Source organism: Chenopodium album, chromosome 4 (assembly GCF_948465745.1).
Source record: "Chenopodium album chromosome 4, dcCheAlbu1.1, whole genome shotgun sequence".
NCBI lineage: Eukaryota > Viridiplantae > Streptophyta > Magnoliopsida > Caryophyllales > Amaranthaceae > Chenopodium > Chenopodium album.
In genome coordinates this window covers 3,894,202-3,907,700 of record NC_137837.1, presented here as the reverse complement: position 1 = coordinate 3,907,700, position 13,499 = coordinate 3,894,202, and the positions used below count along the sequence as shown (strand labels likewise).

The 13,499-nt window shown below is 33.5% G+C and overlaps 2 protein-coding genes across 3 annotated transcripts; both read right to left on the bottom strand.

The window, feature by feature from the left end:
- Window positions 1-161: 161 nt before the first annotated feature.
- Window positions 162-3,271, bottom strand: LOC145628606 (uncharacterized). Its single transcript, XM_081680945.1, has 4 exons — window positions 3,182-3,271; window positions 2,481-2,601; window positions 2,094-2,308; window positions 162-596 (listed from the first exon to the last, which is right to left on the bottom strand). The coding sequence occupies exons 2-4, from the start codon at window positions 2,568-2,570 to the stop codon at window positions 284-286; spliced, it is 618 nt and encodes a 205-aa protein (XP_081537071.1). The 5' UTR covers window positions 2,571-2,601; window positions 3,182-3,271; the 3' UTR covers window positions 162-283.
- A 6,078-nt stretch (window positions 3,272-9,349) lies between these two features.
- On the bottom strand, window positions 9,350-12,338 carry LOC145628604 (putative UDP-arabinopyranose mutase 5). Of its 2 annotated transcripts, XM_081680942.1 has the most exons (3): window positions 12,025-12,338; window positions 10,824-10,957; window positions 9,350-10,615 (listed from the first exon to the last, which is right to left on the bottom strand). In XM_081680942.1, the coding sequence occupies exons 1-3, from the start codon at window positions 12,139-12,141 to the stop codon at window positions 9,574-9,576; spliced, it is 1,293 nt and encodes a 430-aa protein (XP_081537068.1). In that variant the 5' UTR covers window positions 12,142-12,338; the 3' UTR covers window positions 9,350-9,573. The 2 variants fall into 2 exon arrangements, with proteins under 2 accessions (XP_081537068.1, XP_081537067.1); XM_081680941.1 differs by lacking the exon at window positions 12,025-12,338 and having other exon boundaries at window positions 9,350-10,735; window positions 10,828-10,957.
- Between the last annotated feature and the right edge of the window lie 1,161 nt (window positions 12,339-13,499).

Sequence of the window (13,499 nt, the reverse complement as noted above, 5' to 3'; positions counted from 1 at the left end):
AGATGGTATAACATAAAACTTTTTGTTATAGAAGCAGAAAGGATTCTGTTTTGACCAGATTTGTCTAGTTTTGCAATGAAATTAATAGACAAGAAACTTTTTCACACCAATATAATTTTCTCTTCTTGTGAAAGAGCAATACAAAGTCGCGTAAACCTATATACAAGAAAAACCAATGACGTGTCCACAATCTAGCAACAATATATTTATTTCATGATTTTGCCAAATCAAGTTCTTCTAAAAGGATTGTAACCAAAGAGTTTCATTCACATATAATACGCTACTATGCGACGTTGGTATGCTTCAAGGCCTCTGGACCAATAGGGTTGATGTCAAGATTAATAACTTGGGCGCTCCCCCCCTTTTGAGAATCTTCAACCTCCTCAAAGTAATCACTTCGAGCATTGTTAGCCAGCATGAGGCATATCAACCAAAAGAGGCATGAGTCAAGGGACACAAAGGCACCACCACCAAGGACCCCGGTCTTAGCAGTAGGACAGGCATAGTCAGGGTTGTGATGTACAGTACGGCTTAAATGGAATTGCTCAGTAATTGTTGGCCACAGGAGCAATGCGGCAGCTAACCCAGCAGTTACCCTATTTAAAAGCCAAATAAAAAAAAATAGAAAAAAAAATTTAAAACCAATCCATGTTATCTCTAAAACTGCCATGAATCAACATTTGCCGTTCAGATGACAGACTATTGTGGCATTAAAAACACATAATCACTGTTAAAATTGTTAGCCTAATCAAAATTTCTAAAACAGCAGTGAAAATAGTACTCACTATCAGCAGGTTGAAATATAAACAATATTCGTATATTCTACACACGAGTACACAACTGAAACTCCACTAAGCACAATTATGTAAAGCTAAAACTATGTTTGGATAAAAAGATATGAAAGAAAGTGAAGGATACATTTTCCCATATTAAGATAAGACTACGGGAAAGTAAAGAGAGTAGAGCTAGAAGAAGCTTACTCTTTCCCTCCCTTAACCTTCCTATCTCTTCCGCCATTTTTCATCCCCTCCCTTTCCTTCCTCAAATATACTGACCAAATAATGTGTAAATGTGAAATGCAAATTCCAGACAGATAAAGTATAAATTAGCTCAAACAGAGGGGGGGGGGGGGTGAGATTAAAAAAAAACCTCACAATAGCTATGATCATGCAGTGTACATAGACTGAGGAATGACTGTATACTTAGCAATAAATATATTAGATTCAGACCTTCACAGATCTCCATGAAAGTACTTGAGAATAATTTAATTAAAAAGAATTGAAGTAATGAGCCAGAAGACAGACTTGTGAGGCCAAAACATGATGAAATAGCTTCATCCTCAACTGAGGCACTTGACAGATGGATAATTATTTAATTTTAGCAAGAGTCAAAGAAAATACAAAACAACGCTTGCCAAGAGCTTGTATAGGCAAGTTAGTGAGATGAAACTGCATAAAAGGAATAGGGACTATAGGGTAAGTCAAGGCAACTAATTTTGCTCTCCTCACCTCTGCCGGAAGAGGCAAAGGCTCTCATGAAAGTTACCAGTATAGAAAAAAAAGAAAGAAAAAAAAATAAAAAATCTTGTTTGAGGCTCTCATGGAAAGCTCTCAACTTCTGAATTTGTCCATGTCAGATTAGTTTAATTGTGGCAGATTACATGTGTTAAAACCACTTGATGTAACTGTTGTGTCTTCTTGGAAAAGTAGAAAGACCTCTAGTTTTAAAGGCCCATGAAAATGGCATACTAATTTTCTCCTTCATGGAGAAAATATATTCTTCTAAATAAGACACTAAAATTGCTATCTAAGTATCTAACCATCTTGCTTAATAAATCAGCAGAGAAATTCAATAATAAACCAAATTACATTCAACAGAAACATGCTTGCTTCTGAGCTGAAACGCCAATCAACAATTCATAAAATTTAATTTCACGCAGGAGAAGGCATTATATATTGACATCAAATAAGGAATTTACTATATTCTGTACGGTAAAATTACCAAAACTCCAAAAACCATGACCCTCATAAAGTCATAAGCACAAAAATAAAACTAGTGGTCATGATGAAACAAAGCAAGAGAGGAAAACATACCAAGCGATGTTAAAAAAGACGAACATGGTTTTGCTACGGAAGAGAGCGCCAGATGGAATAGCCCTCTTATTATATGGGTAAAATATCGACATGTGCCCAATAACAGTAGATACTATCAGTGCAGCAAATGATATATAACCGAGAACAACTGTTGGATCAGAGGGATACTTGCAGATAACCACACCCTTCCCAGGAATTGGTGTTCCTGCTGCAGGCTGCACAAAAAGCAAAAAAAAAATATAGACTCGTACTAAAATTTAAAAGCACTCAATTGTAAAGTTAAACCAAAAAAAACCCAGAGGGTTAACAGCAAATGATTCAAAACAAAATAAAATCAGCTAACTGCAATGTCAGTGATGAGTAATACTCCGTAAAAAACCGACATACCTTCTTGTTTTCAGCAATAACACCGCATATGAAGGAGAAGGCACCAAAAAAGGAAGTAATGAGAGCCATCTGTTTCATGGTAAACGCCATCTTTGCAACCAAAGATACCCCTCACCTTAACCTGCAGAAGAACATTTTAAAAAGGTGATTCTAGGTCACCGCAATTCAATCATCGAATCGCTAGCTAAATTGAGTGTCTAAACTCCAGTAGGTAACCGCAATTCAATCATCGAATCGCAAGCTATTCAGTTAAATCAAATCAATTATAGACCAGAATTGAAATCAGTAACAGAGGTGATCTATAGGTAATTCAAAAGAATCGCAACGAAATGGAAGCTAATCTCAAAACTACTAAATTTTTAACACAAAATTAGAAATGAGTACATTCATCAGCAAATGGTCAACCGATTTCTATTTAACCCTAAAATTATATCATAATTTCAAAACAAAACATAGGAAATTCAAAAAATTCCGACACTCATCAATTCATCTACAATAAATGCAAAATTCCAATCAAATTGTCGATTACATTTCTAAATTGGAACACGATAGTAAGAAACCCTAACAACAGACATTATTCAATATACTACTCCGTATAAATTAAGCACAAAATTGAATAATTCACCAGAAATATTACAATCAAACAACAATTTAAGCAAGAAAAATTGAATCGAAACGAATGAAATTCACAATCACATTACCTGTACTGAAGATGAAACCACGATTACGATGAAATTTTGCGATAAGGTGATATAAATAGAGGAGAGAGAGAGATGGAAACAGCGCCAATATCGTAACTGTAAGTGGGTCCATTTCTTTGAATATACGAAGTATATTAACTAATTCAAGTAATAATCATATGCTTATTTTGTTTCTATATACGGAATATTATCCTACTATATGATCAAGATTTTCTTATTACAATCCACCCGTTGACTTTTTTATCCTTCCAAATCATCTTGTTAATAAGAAAATACTGAGTTGGAAAAATAAAGAAATTAACCGTAGGTTTAAAATGCATAAGGTGGATAAAGCTGGCACAATCACAAGATTCACAACCTTAGTTAATGTTGTTAAGAGAGTAATCCAAGTTCATGGAATCATGGTTTTGCGTAATTTAGTGGAACACGTAATTCCTTTCCTTGTAAAATGTGAATCGCTTTTCTTTTAAATAATACACAACGATCACTAACTAGAGTAATTACTATTTCGGTAAATGATAATAGATTACTGGTCAAATGAACAAATTAAACTCATCACTTATTGTGGAAAATTTGAAATACACTCGAGAATTAGAGCACATGCATGCTAAATTATAGGGTTGGATCATTATATTAGCTTGTTACCAATTGGTAACTCTCATACTAATTTTAGACCTAATTAACAAAAGAGTTGTTACTTGAAATGTGTTTTAAAAGTAGTACAACTTACAACTATTATTCGCTAAGAAGGGTGATCTCATATCGTTGCACCACTGCACCCTGGCCTTGATGACAAACCTAGAGGTTCCTTTGGCCTTTGTTGCCCCTTCTAAGTTCAAACTCCCAAAACCTTTTTCCTCTGAATTTAATTCTCATGGCTCTTGTAAAAGCCAATCAATTAATTATAGACGACTCCTCCTTTGAGACAGTTTGAAAGCCCCTACATAAATCAGATAGATATTATGAGAGAATTTATTTGAAACCATGTACTTCGAATATGAGTAGTAAAATTCAGATACCACCCCCTTGCTAATTATTTATCATTTATTGCTGGCTAAATTAATTAATTTTTGTATTTATGGAGAATCATGATTACATTAAGACACATGATTGAATATAATAATGAGTTTTCTATATTTTTTCTTACTATTCTTGTATGTGCAGAGAATCAAATTTAGATGGATAGAATAGAATTTCTTTTATTTATACTTGGTTGAAACCTTGGGTCTTCATAGTTTTAAGGTTGGGTTTTCTATATTTTTTTCTTACTATTCTTGTATGTGCACATCTCATATCTCAAATAATATAAGTGGCCTAATCGATCTGCTAGGATAGAAACTATTGATCGAAATAGTTCCTTAAAACCTTGAGTCTTCATAATTTCAAAGTTGGATTTATTTAAAATGGTAATTCAATTCGGGTTAAATCAACCTATTTTATATTTTATATGTAAAATTACTTGATTATATTACTACTACTACTTCTAATTGAATCAATTAACAACTAAAAATTTAAACTTAGCATGCATGAACAAATTTAATTAACAATTTGTGATGAGAAAAAGTTTACATATACGGAGTATAAGAATATAACTACACGTCTAAGTTATCATACATTCATATGTACATCGTTTCATAAATCAATAAATAACATGTTAAAAACATAAGCTGATAACCGATAAGCAAAATCAAACCATTACAAAACTATGTTACACTAATAAATACATTTATGCATGGCTCCATCCTTCATTAAACTATAACATTTATACTTAGTAAACTCTTGATAAAAAAATAAAGCTAAGGACAACAAAATGTATGGTAATCTACAGAGTAGCTCTAATCTCCTCGGACTCCGACCTACGATCCACCATGTTATAGCACAAACACATACATACATTTGATACATGAATGTACCAAGATCATTTCAAACATGTACATTATCGATATATATAAATGCACATGAAATGAAAATTAAAAAAAGATGAAATCGAAATTTTAATTGATTATATAACAACTATATAAGTCAATCTCCAAATGAAATGACACACTATTACATATTACTTACTTACAAAATTACACACTATTAACTCGCATCAACACAACAATGCAACAACATTTACCACGTTGAATTACAATATACAACATTTACAAAAATTACAATCGATTTATACTCATCAAATCCATGAGAATCTTGATATGTATCACACTATACAAACTTACGATTTTACGAATGAATTGAATTACCGCGGTCTAACGTTAGTCGTATATGTATCTCTTAGCTACTTGATTTTTGGGTTTTCTACCACGTTGGCGTTGCTGCACATTTATCTCCATTGGAGGATCCGGTGATCGTTCTCGTACGGTCCGTGTCGGGTTACTACGTCGTCTTCTTGCCGTTCCCCATTGCCAAATTTTGGGTTCGAAATCATCGCCTTCTTCTTCATTTTCTTTCTTTTCATCTTCTTGCACAGCTTCTTGTTGTTGTTGTTGTTGTTGTTGTTGTTGTTGGAGATAGCGTTTACGACGTTTCTTGATTGGGAGATGACGGAGCTCAGGATGATCGATAACTACTTCATCATCTTCATTCTTAGAAGAAGAAGATGAAGTAGCATGATACTCTATCACTCTTGTTTGTTTCTCCATGGTAGTAGACTTTAACAAACACTAACTAACTAAGAAATAGGAAATGAAGAATTACTGTCAAAAAGAATAAAAATGAAATGATGAATTTTTTGTCAAAGAAAGAAAGAAAGAAATGATGAATTTACTAAGTAAGTAATCAATCTCTAGGAAAGATTGATTTATGTTGTTTGTAGTAAAAATGTGAGTTTAGGGTACGTATGTTTTTTTCAAACATTTGATTGTTAACTGTTAACGATTGGTTATATATATAGGTATTTGTAAATAAGAAATGGGTTAAATTAAATAACATGTACGAATTGAAGTATATCCATATTATTAAAATGTCGGTGGAAGCTAATTCCCTAATTGAGTAATTGCTCATTTTAAACAATTGATCAATTATATAGATATAGATCGAGGTTGTTGATTTTTTTTCTTTTTCTTTTTCTGATCGAGTTTGAGTTTATTATACATTTAAATTAGGTTTAGGTCAAATTAATTGGAATAATCCGATTTTCATTGTGCTGATTCAATAGTCCTTTGGTGGCTCAAACTGGTCATTTCGTATTAGATCAGGACATTGTGGAGTAATAATTTTTTAATTTAAAAATATGTGAACAATACAATAATGTTAAAATTTATTACGAAGTATCATTTAGGAAAATAGTATCTCAAATGATAAATTAAAATTTAAAATGAAGGATCGGTATTAAACCATCATACCATTATATAAAAGATCTAAATATAATACTAATAATAAAAAATAAACAATAAAGTATAGAAGTTTCATTATATAAAGATTTATATACATTCAGATGCAAAATGCACGTACTAGTGATGAGTATTTCTGCTCATTTAATATTTTTTGCTCATTTAAAAATGTTAAATTGACAAGATTTAACCTCATATATTATGTACTAGCTAGTCAGCTTAGCTAGCAATAGAAGATAACCTAAGGAATTGAAATTAACCAAAACAAATTATTCAAGTTATATATGATCAATTTGATAAAAACCTAGCTAGTAGAGGGATTCAACATCAATTAATTCAATATTATGACATAAACTATATAAATTGTCATGATCATCCCCTAAATTATTAGTCCTTTAAGAGTTGTTCTTGGTGTTCATGCTACGTTTGGCGGTCTCTTTGACGGTTTCCTTGGCTTCACCAGTCTTGCTAAACACATCTTCTTTAGACTTTTGGGCTGTTTCCTTGGCTGATTCCCAAGCTCCTTCCGCTGCTTGCTTTGCTTTATTTGCCACGCCGTGTGCTGATTCCTTTGTACTATCAGCAATCTAAAGTTTACATCACAATGTACCTTGTCAAATTAATTATACTAGCACAAAATAAAATTTCAATTCTTAGGTTTGATGTATGTAACATCTCTAACATGCATGCATGATGTGTGAAATTTACTTATTATTTGTAGTACGACATACATTTTCTGTGGTGGAGGCGGCCTGATCTTTCAGGTTTTCGCCGGTCCTCATAGCCTCATTGAGACCTCGTTTGGCTGCGCTTGCTGCATCTTGAGTGGTCGAGCCTGATCCCTTCAAATGATCAAAGCCAAGTACATATATCAGTCAAAAGAATTAAAGGTTGCATGTATTGATTATGAAATCACATAACTTATCAAATTGGAAAAATTACATGTTATGAAATATTTCACAAATGACTTACAGAGTGAATATATCTTCGAGTAATAGTCTGAAAAACCTTAAGAGTAGATGTGCCTCTAGCAACAAAAGAGAAAGATTGGCTAGTCATATTTGTGTTGTTTTTTGAATTTGATTATTCAAACTTGCTTAAATTTTAACTTGTTGATAAATGTGGAAGACAACTTCTTGTTAATGTGTTTGGTATTTTATAGAAATAAGAGGGGAAGAAAATAACCATGCATGACAATTGGTAGGCATAGAAATTGTTTAGGAGTGCTATAGTTGGGAGGATTTGACGGGAAAGTCTTGGCTTAGAAATTTGTGAGAAAAAAATCTATGTTTTTTTTAGGGCGACAACAAAATAATTTTGGTACACATCAATTCTTCTTTTTCATTTGGCTATATAAACTTGTCCATTCAATTATTTTTACAAACCCAAATTGGAGAATACTCTTTAATTTCCTTCTAATTAAAATGATAAAAGTCATCAACATCCAATTGTGAAACATTTTTTGGACACTTTAAATTGATGGAAAGCATTTAATTGATGTAAGAGTGTAAAACTAGATAATTAAACGGGTTATACATAGTCAAAAGTTTATTTACATAAAGTAGTATACGTTCATCACGTCATGTCGATTGCTCAGGCATTAGCTTGTCTATAAGACTACAAGGTATTCGGTGGATCGATTATGAAAAAAAATCTATGGATTTAATGACTAGGCTTTTCGATTCTAGAATAGTACATATGCTCACACATTAGGAATCTAATCTTAGCAAAAATGTTAAATGGTGCAGTATCCACATACAACGATAAATAGAGATTTCAACCTTGTAACTGGAGCTACAAATATTTTAATGTCATTTATTAATTAGGTTTCCTTTCTATAAGCAAATGTAAAACAAATAAAAAAAAAAAAGCATTTATATTTAATTCATCATTACTAGGGTTAAGAAAATGCTACACAAACGTTGATTTTGTGGGTTATATTCTCTTAGCTATTGATTTGTTATCAAGTGTGTCTATACGTGGCACTCATTCAAATTTGTGGGACAAAAAACTGAGACATAATTGAGCTTTTAAATCTGCATTTTTCCGTATTATAAACTAGTGTTTTTTAAAACTATTTAGATGCAACTAGCTACTCTTTCCCCCCAAGTGATACCTTTGTCTAAAGGGATTTTGCTCCTTAAAAAATGTAATTATTAATTGTTCAGTGTTCATGCATGTCTAAAAAAAGAGTTCTTCTTTAAAAAGGTCCAATTTTCCTTGTACGCATAAGAAAAATTGTCTCAAATTCAATACGGAGTAAATTAGAGGTAGGTGACAAACATTCAAGGTTAATGTCTTTTAGCATGAATTTCTTATGTAATATTGAGTACGAATCTAAGCCAAACTCATTGCTATTATATTTCCTCAATCAGATTCCAAAAATGCATCCTCTTGGGTGAGGAAGAAGCTAAGGAAACTTGCCACTAGAGCTTGAGGCAACAAACTAGACAAAATTTTGCTGTTAATCAAAGAAGCGAATGTTCAACATCAATTTAAGGAGGCTAACTTTGATGTTGATTCTCAAAATGGAGCACTAATTTAAACAGTGTTCAATCCTAGATCTTGAGCATTTGAGAGTGAATGAGTGATAAAACCAGTATACCACTCAACTGTCGCGGTATAATTATTGCACATCAAGAACTACGAAAGCAATAATAATCACCAATGCAGCAAAATTCAAAATTTCTTCCCTTAAGACACAAGATCAGTCTAAATTTTACATACAGATGTAGAATGCAGATCTCACACCCAGGACAGAAATTGGGTTGGGCAACAAGAAGAAATTTTTGTAGGTTTTTAAGCCAAGGAATTAGATAGATGACTAAAGTAATCATGTAAATAAGTCACAGAAGTTATATTCCAACAATGGGCAATATCCCTAATCAACAATTAACATAGTACGGAAATATCTGTAATCAACACGATTTTGAAAACAAGGCTGTAAGTGAACAAGCACAGCCACCTTAGCAAGTAAAACATCGCCAATTCAGGTTCCCAATAACTACTGTATATGACTTAATTAACAGTGAATTCTACGTCATCTGCCCTTCCAAATATCTAATTGGAGGCTGGTACAACCTTCTTCCATAGCTTAACCCACTCGGTCATGGCATCAGCAGCTTGAATAAATACAGAATTCTTTTCAGCGGCAAACCTTTCCTTGACCAGTTTTGCTACCTCCAATATACAATCCTCAGCTTTAACTGCTTCAGCAGGCAATTTGATAGACTCGAAGAAAGGAACTGCATCCTCCATCAGCTTCATACCCTCCCAATCTTTCTTTAAGCTCTGAACTGCATCACCCCTTTCTTCTCTCCAGACATAAGGCAGACCAGTTTTCACCCCAAACTTCAAGTGGTCACACACAACCTTAACACACATACCAGAGAAAACATCTTCCATGGTTTCCCATCTTAACTTTCCTTCCTTTGTCAGCTTCAAACCGGGGAACAAAGCAGGACCCAGCAACTCACGGTTGAACCCTATGTTGATTCCACTAAGCGGCATCAATGCCTTTGCAGGAACAGTAAGAACAGCATCCACATATCTAGTGTTCCTCTGCTCAGGCTTGAGGGCTTGTGTTGGAGCATCCAAGTCTGCTAAATTGAGCCAGAGGCCACACGAGAGAGCACAAGGCACCCCTTCTCGCATACTAAATGGGTATCCACGAACAAAGTCAGCTCCCTTGCAAAATGGGTCATAAAGTGTATTGAAGAAGAGAGGGGTGGCAGGGACTGCAAGGTTAAAAAGATGCTGGGCAACAGCATCCACTTGGAATCCTTTATCATCCTTGGCTGGGATGCAATCATCATCAATCGAGATAACATATTTCTTATTGGAGACAAGATAGCCAAAGTAGCGACATGAATAGCCAGAGAAAAGCTGGGAAGTCAATGACGCTCCAGCAGTCTTGTCCATGTCTGCTTTTGTATATATCTTGACATCAAATCCATCTGGAATCTTCAGATCTTCCTTCAGTTCAGGATCTTTGACTATAATCAAGTGAAACCGAGAGAATATGGGTTTCCATGCATTCATAAAAGACGTGAGATCAGACTGTAGAGCACCAATCACAATATCTACATCATCATCCTTAATGCTGAACTGAGTTGCCATTTTTGGGTGTTTGAACAAAGTATGGAGTATTACAAAAGCACAATTATAGTCCACCAACAATTAACTATGGATATCAAAGATCATAAGATGTATCCGCCACACGCTGAAAGCAAAAAATGGTATCTATCAGAATAAAACACATTCAACCTATGATACAATACAATGAATCAACAAGAGGCCAAGAGCAGGACTTACGGGTGGGAAGAACTGGAGTATACACTGGCCTGATGTTGAGCTCCTTGATAAAGGAAAGAAGTTTGTCGTCACCAGAAGCTATGAACAAATTAAGAATCCTCTCATTCAATTTTCCAGCTTTCAATGTTCGCTGCCAAACACAAAATCTTGTAAAAATTACAGCTATTTAAACGTCTAAACCATAGAAGATTTACCAAGCCAAACAAATAAGGTAATCAGTTATACAGCTAGATCAAGTAGAACTTCACACATCATACTAGCAGGGGTGATTATATAATAACTTTTTGAAGCCCAAATGACAATTATAAATTAGTGAATTATAGCACATGTATGCCATAACCCATAATTAATGAGGGATCCTGTTTCAACCTCTATATCTCATCAGATTAAACTTCATTAAACAACACAACAACCGGAAGCCAATCTACAATTTGTAGATTCCAGCCACCACAAACATCGAAAATTCCAATTTGAGGTAATACCACCATAAAACACAAACCAGCACAACCATTCACAATACCAATACAATCAGATAACCCCAAAGTCACTTAAAAAAAAACCACCACTTCTAAGTTCGAACCTTTCTCCAAAACTACAAGCCTAACACCCTAAAATAATCTATAATTGGAAGAGGATACCTTATCTGAGTATACTCAATAAAACATACACCGCCGCCCGGAACCATCCAAGTCACCAATACAAATACATACATAGTCATACTGCGACAACCACAAGTCCACAACCACAGTAACCTAACATTAACCCCAATTAGCCTAGAAATTATTTAATTTAGGTCTTAATCAATTCAAGAGCTAAAAATTAAACACAATTACTTTCAAAAAAGCAACAATCAAATATCCAATACGATATTAAATTAAACAAACGAAGCATACATTTGTGCTACATTAACCCTAATAGCTTAGAAATCAATTAATTTATGTCTTCATCAACCACATTCAACCAAAACATCAAATAATCAAAACAAACCAGTAAACAATAAATCCAATTCCAGCAAACTTACAAACATATCAACAAAACAACAAATCAAAATCAAACAAGTTCAAAAACATAACAAATCAAAAATCAAACCTAATAAACACAAACAAAAGCAAAAAAAAAACCTAATCCAAAACATTAATCATTCAATAAATCAGAAACAGAAATCGAAGAAGAAAAGGAGAGAGAAAGAAGACAAACCCGAAAAAGATCGATAAGAATGTGATCAGGAATATGAGAAAGATCAGAAAAAGAAGAGAGATGGAGAAGAGCAGAGTCGATTGTGAGGGAGAGCAAAGATGGCGGAGTTATTGTCATTCATGTAAGTTATAACCCCCTCTTTTATCGTTACACACCTTTCTTATTTTTTAATTTTTCAAAAAATAAAATTAAGGATTTCTCTCTCCTATGGCGTGGAAGATAGGAGGGAAGAGAGAGAAAATGGAAAGTTAGGGAGAAGAGGAGATCTGGAAATTGAAATTGAAAATGAAGGTGTGCCGTGATTGACGCGCTCCTTCATTCCATTCTTTAAGATCATCATCTCTGACTCATGTCTCTCTCTCTCGTCAATCGCCAAGGATATTTTTTTTTTTTTTTTTTTTATTATTATCTCACCGACATTTTAATTATTTTATTATTATTGGATTTTTTTTGGCCAATTGGATTTACTTTTTAATAACATACTCCATACTGTATCAATTTTGGGTTTTACTTCCTATATTTCTATGTAGTTGACACGTTTAATTTAGACACACATATTAAGGAGATGAGAGAGACTAAGAGAGACTGATAAAGCAAGTGGGTACACTTAAAAATTAAGGTATAAAACTTACCCAAAAAGAAAATGTGAGATAAGTACTAAGATTTAAGATCGAGCTATTATTTAATGTTAATGTGTGACATTTCATTAGATTGTTTCATCGTGCCTTTTATAGAATACGGAGTACTACGTATAAAATTTCTAAAGTACATACATAGTATTACTAGCATAGCTCAAACACATCTAGTGTTCTAGTCAATGTATTTTGCATAACATTTAGGAAATTTTGATTTTTACCACCTTCAAATAACGACTTTATTGAATTTACCACCTCCAAAAAAAAAAGATTTACTTTACCACCTCATAAAAAAATTAAACATCAATTTTCCCACCTAAGCCTAACTCCGGTGACGGAAACCGCCAGTGGGGCCCGCCATAACAGCTAGTTTTTAAAATTATCCCCAAATTCTCTCGATTTTCCTTCTATTTAAACCAACCTTCTACATTTCCACATCAAATTGTTGAAGATTGAAGTTTTTTTTTTTGCGATTTTCTTCACAAATCCTTAATTTGGGTAGTTTATGAGCCAAAGTTCATCTTATAATTTGCTTATAGCTTGGTTTTTGGTCTGATTTGTATCCTTAATGGCTTAAGGATTGCAAACAAAAACGTGTTTGATCTTATAAATACCGAATCCGTGGATGAGCAACAACAATTACTCGTACCTGAGCTGCTTCAATTTCTGTTTCCTGAACCTGATTGTTATATGACAGAGGTTTCAGAAAACAGACGGCGACGAAAAATAGATCCGACTTCTGGAAAAAAATTGTTCTCGTAATTCAGAGGTAGTATTGTCATTTCTACTGTCAAATTTTCATTGAAGTTAATTGTATTTGAACACAATTACCATAATCTA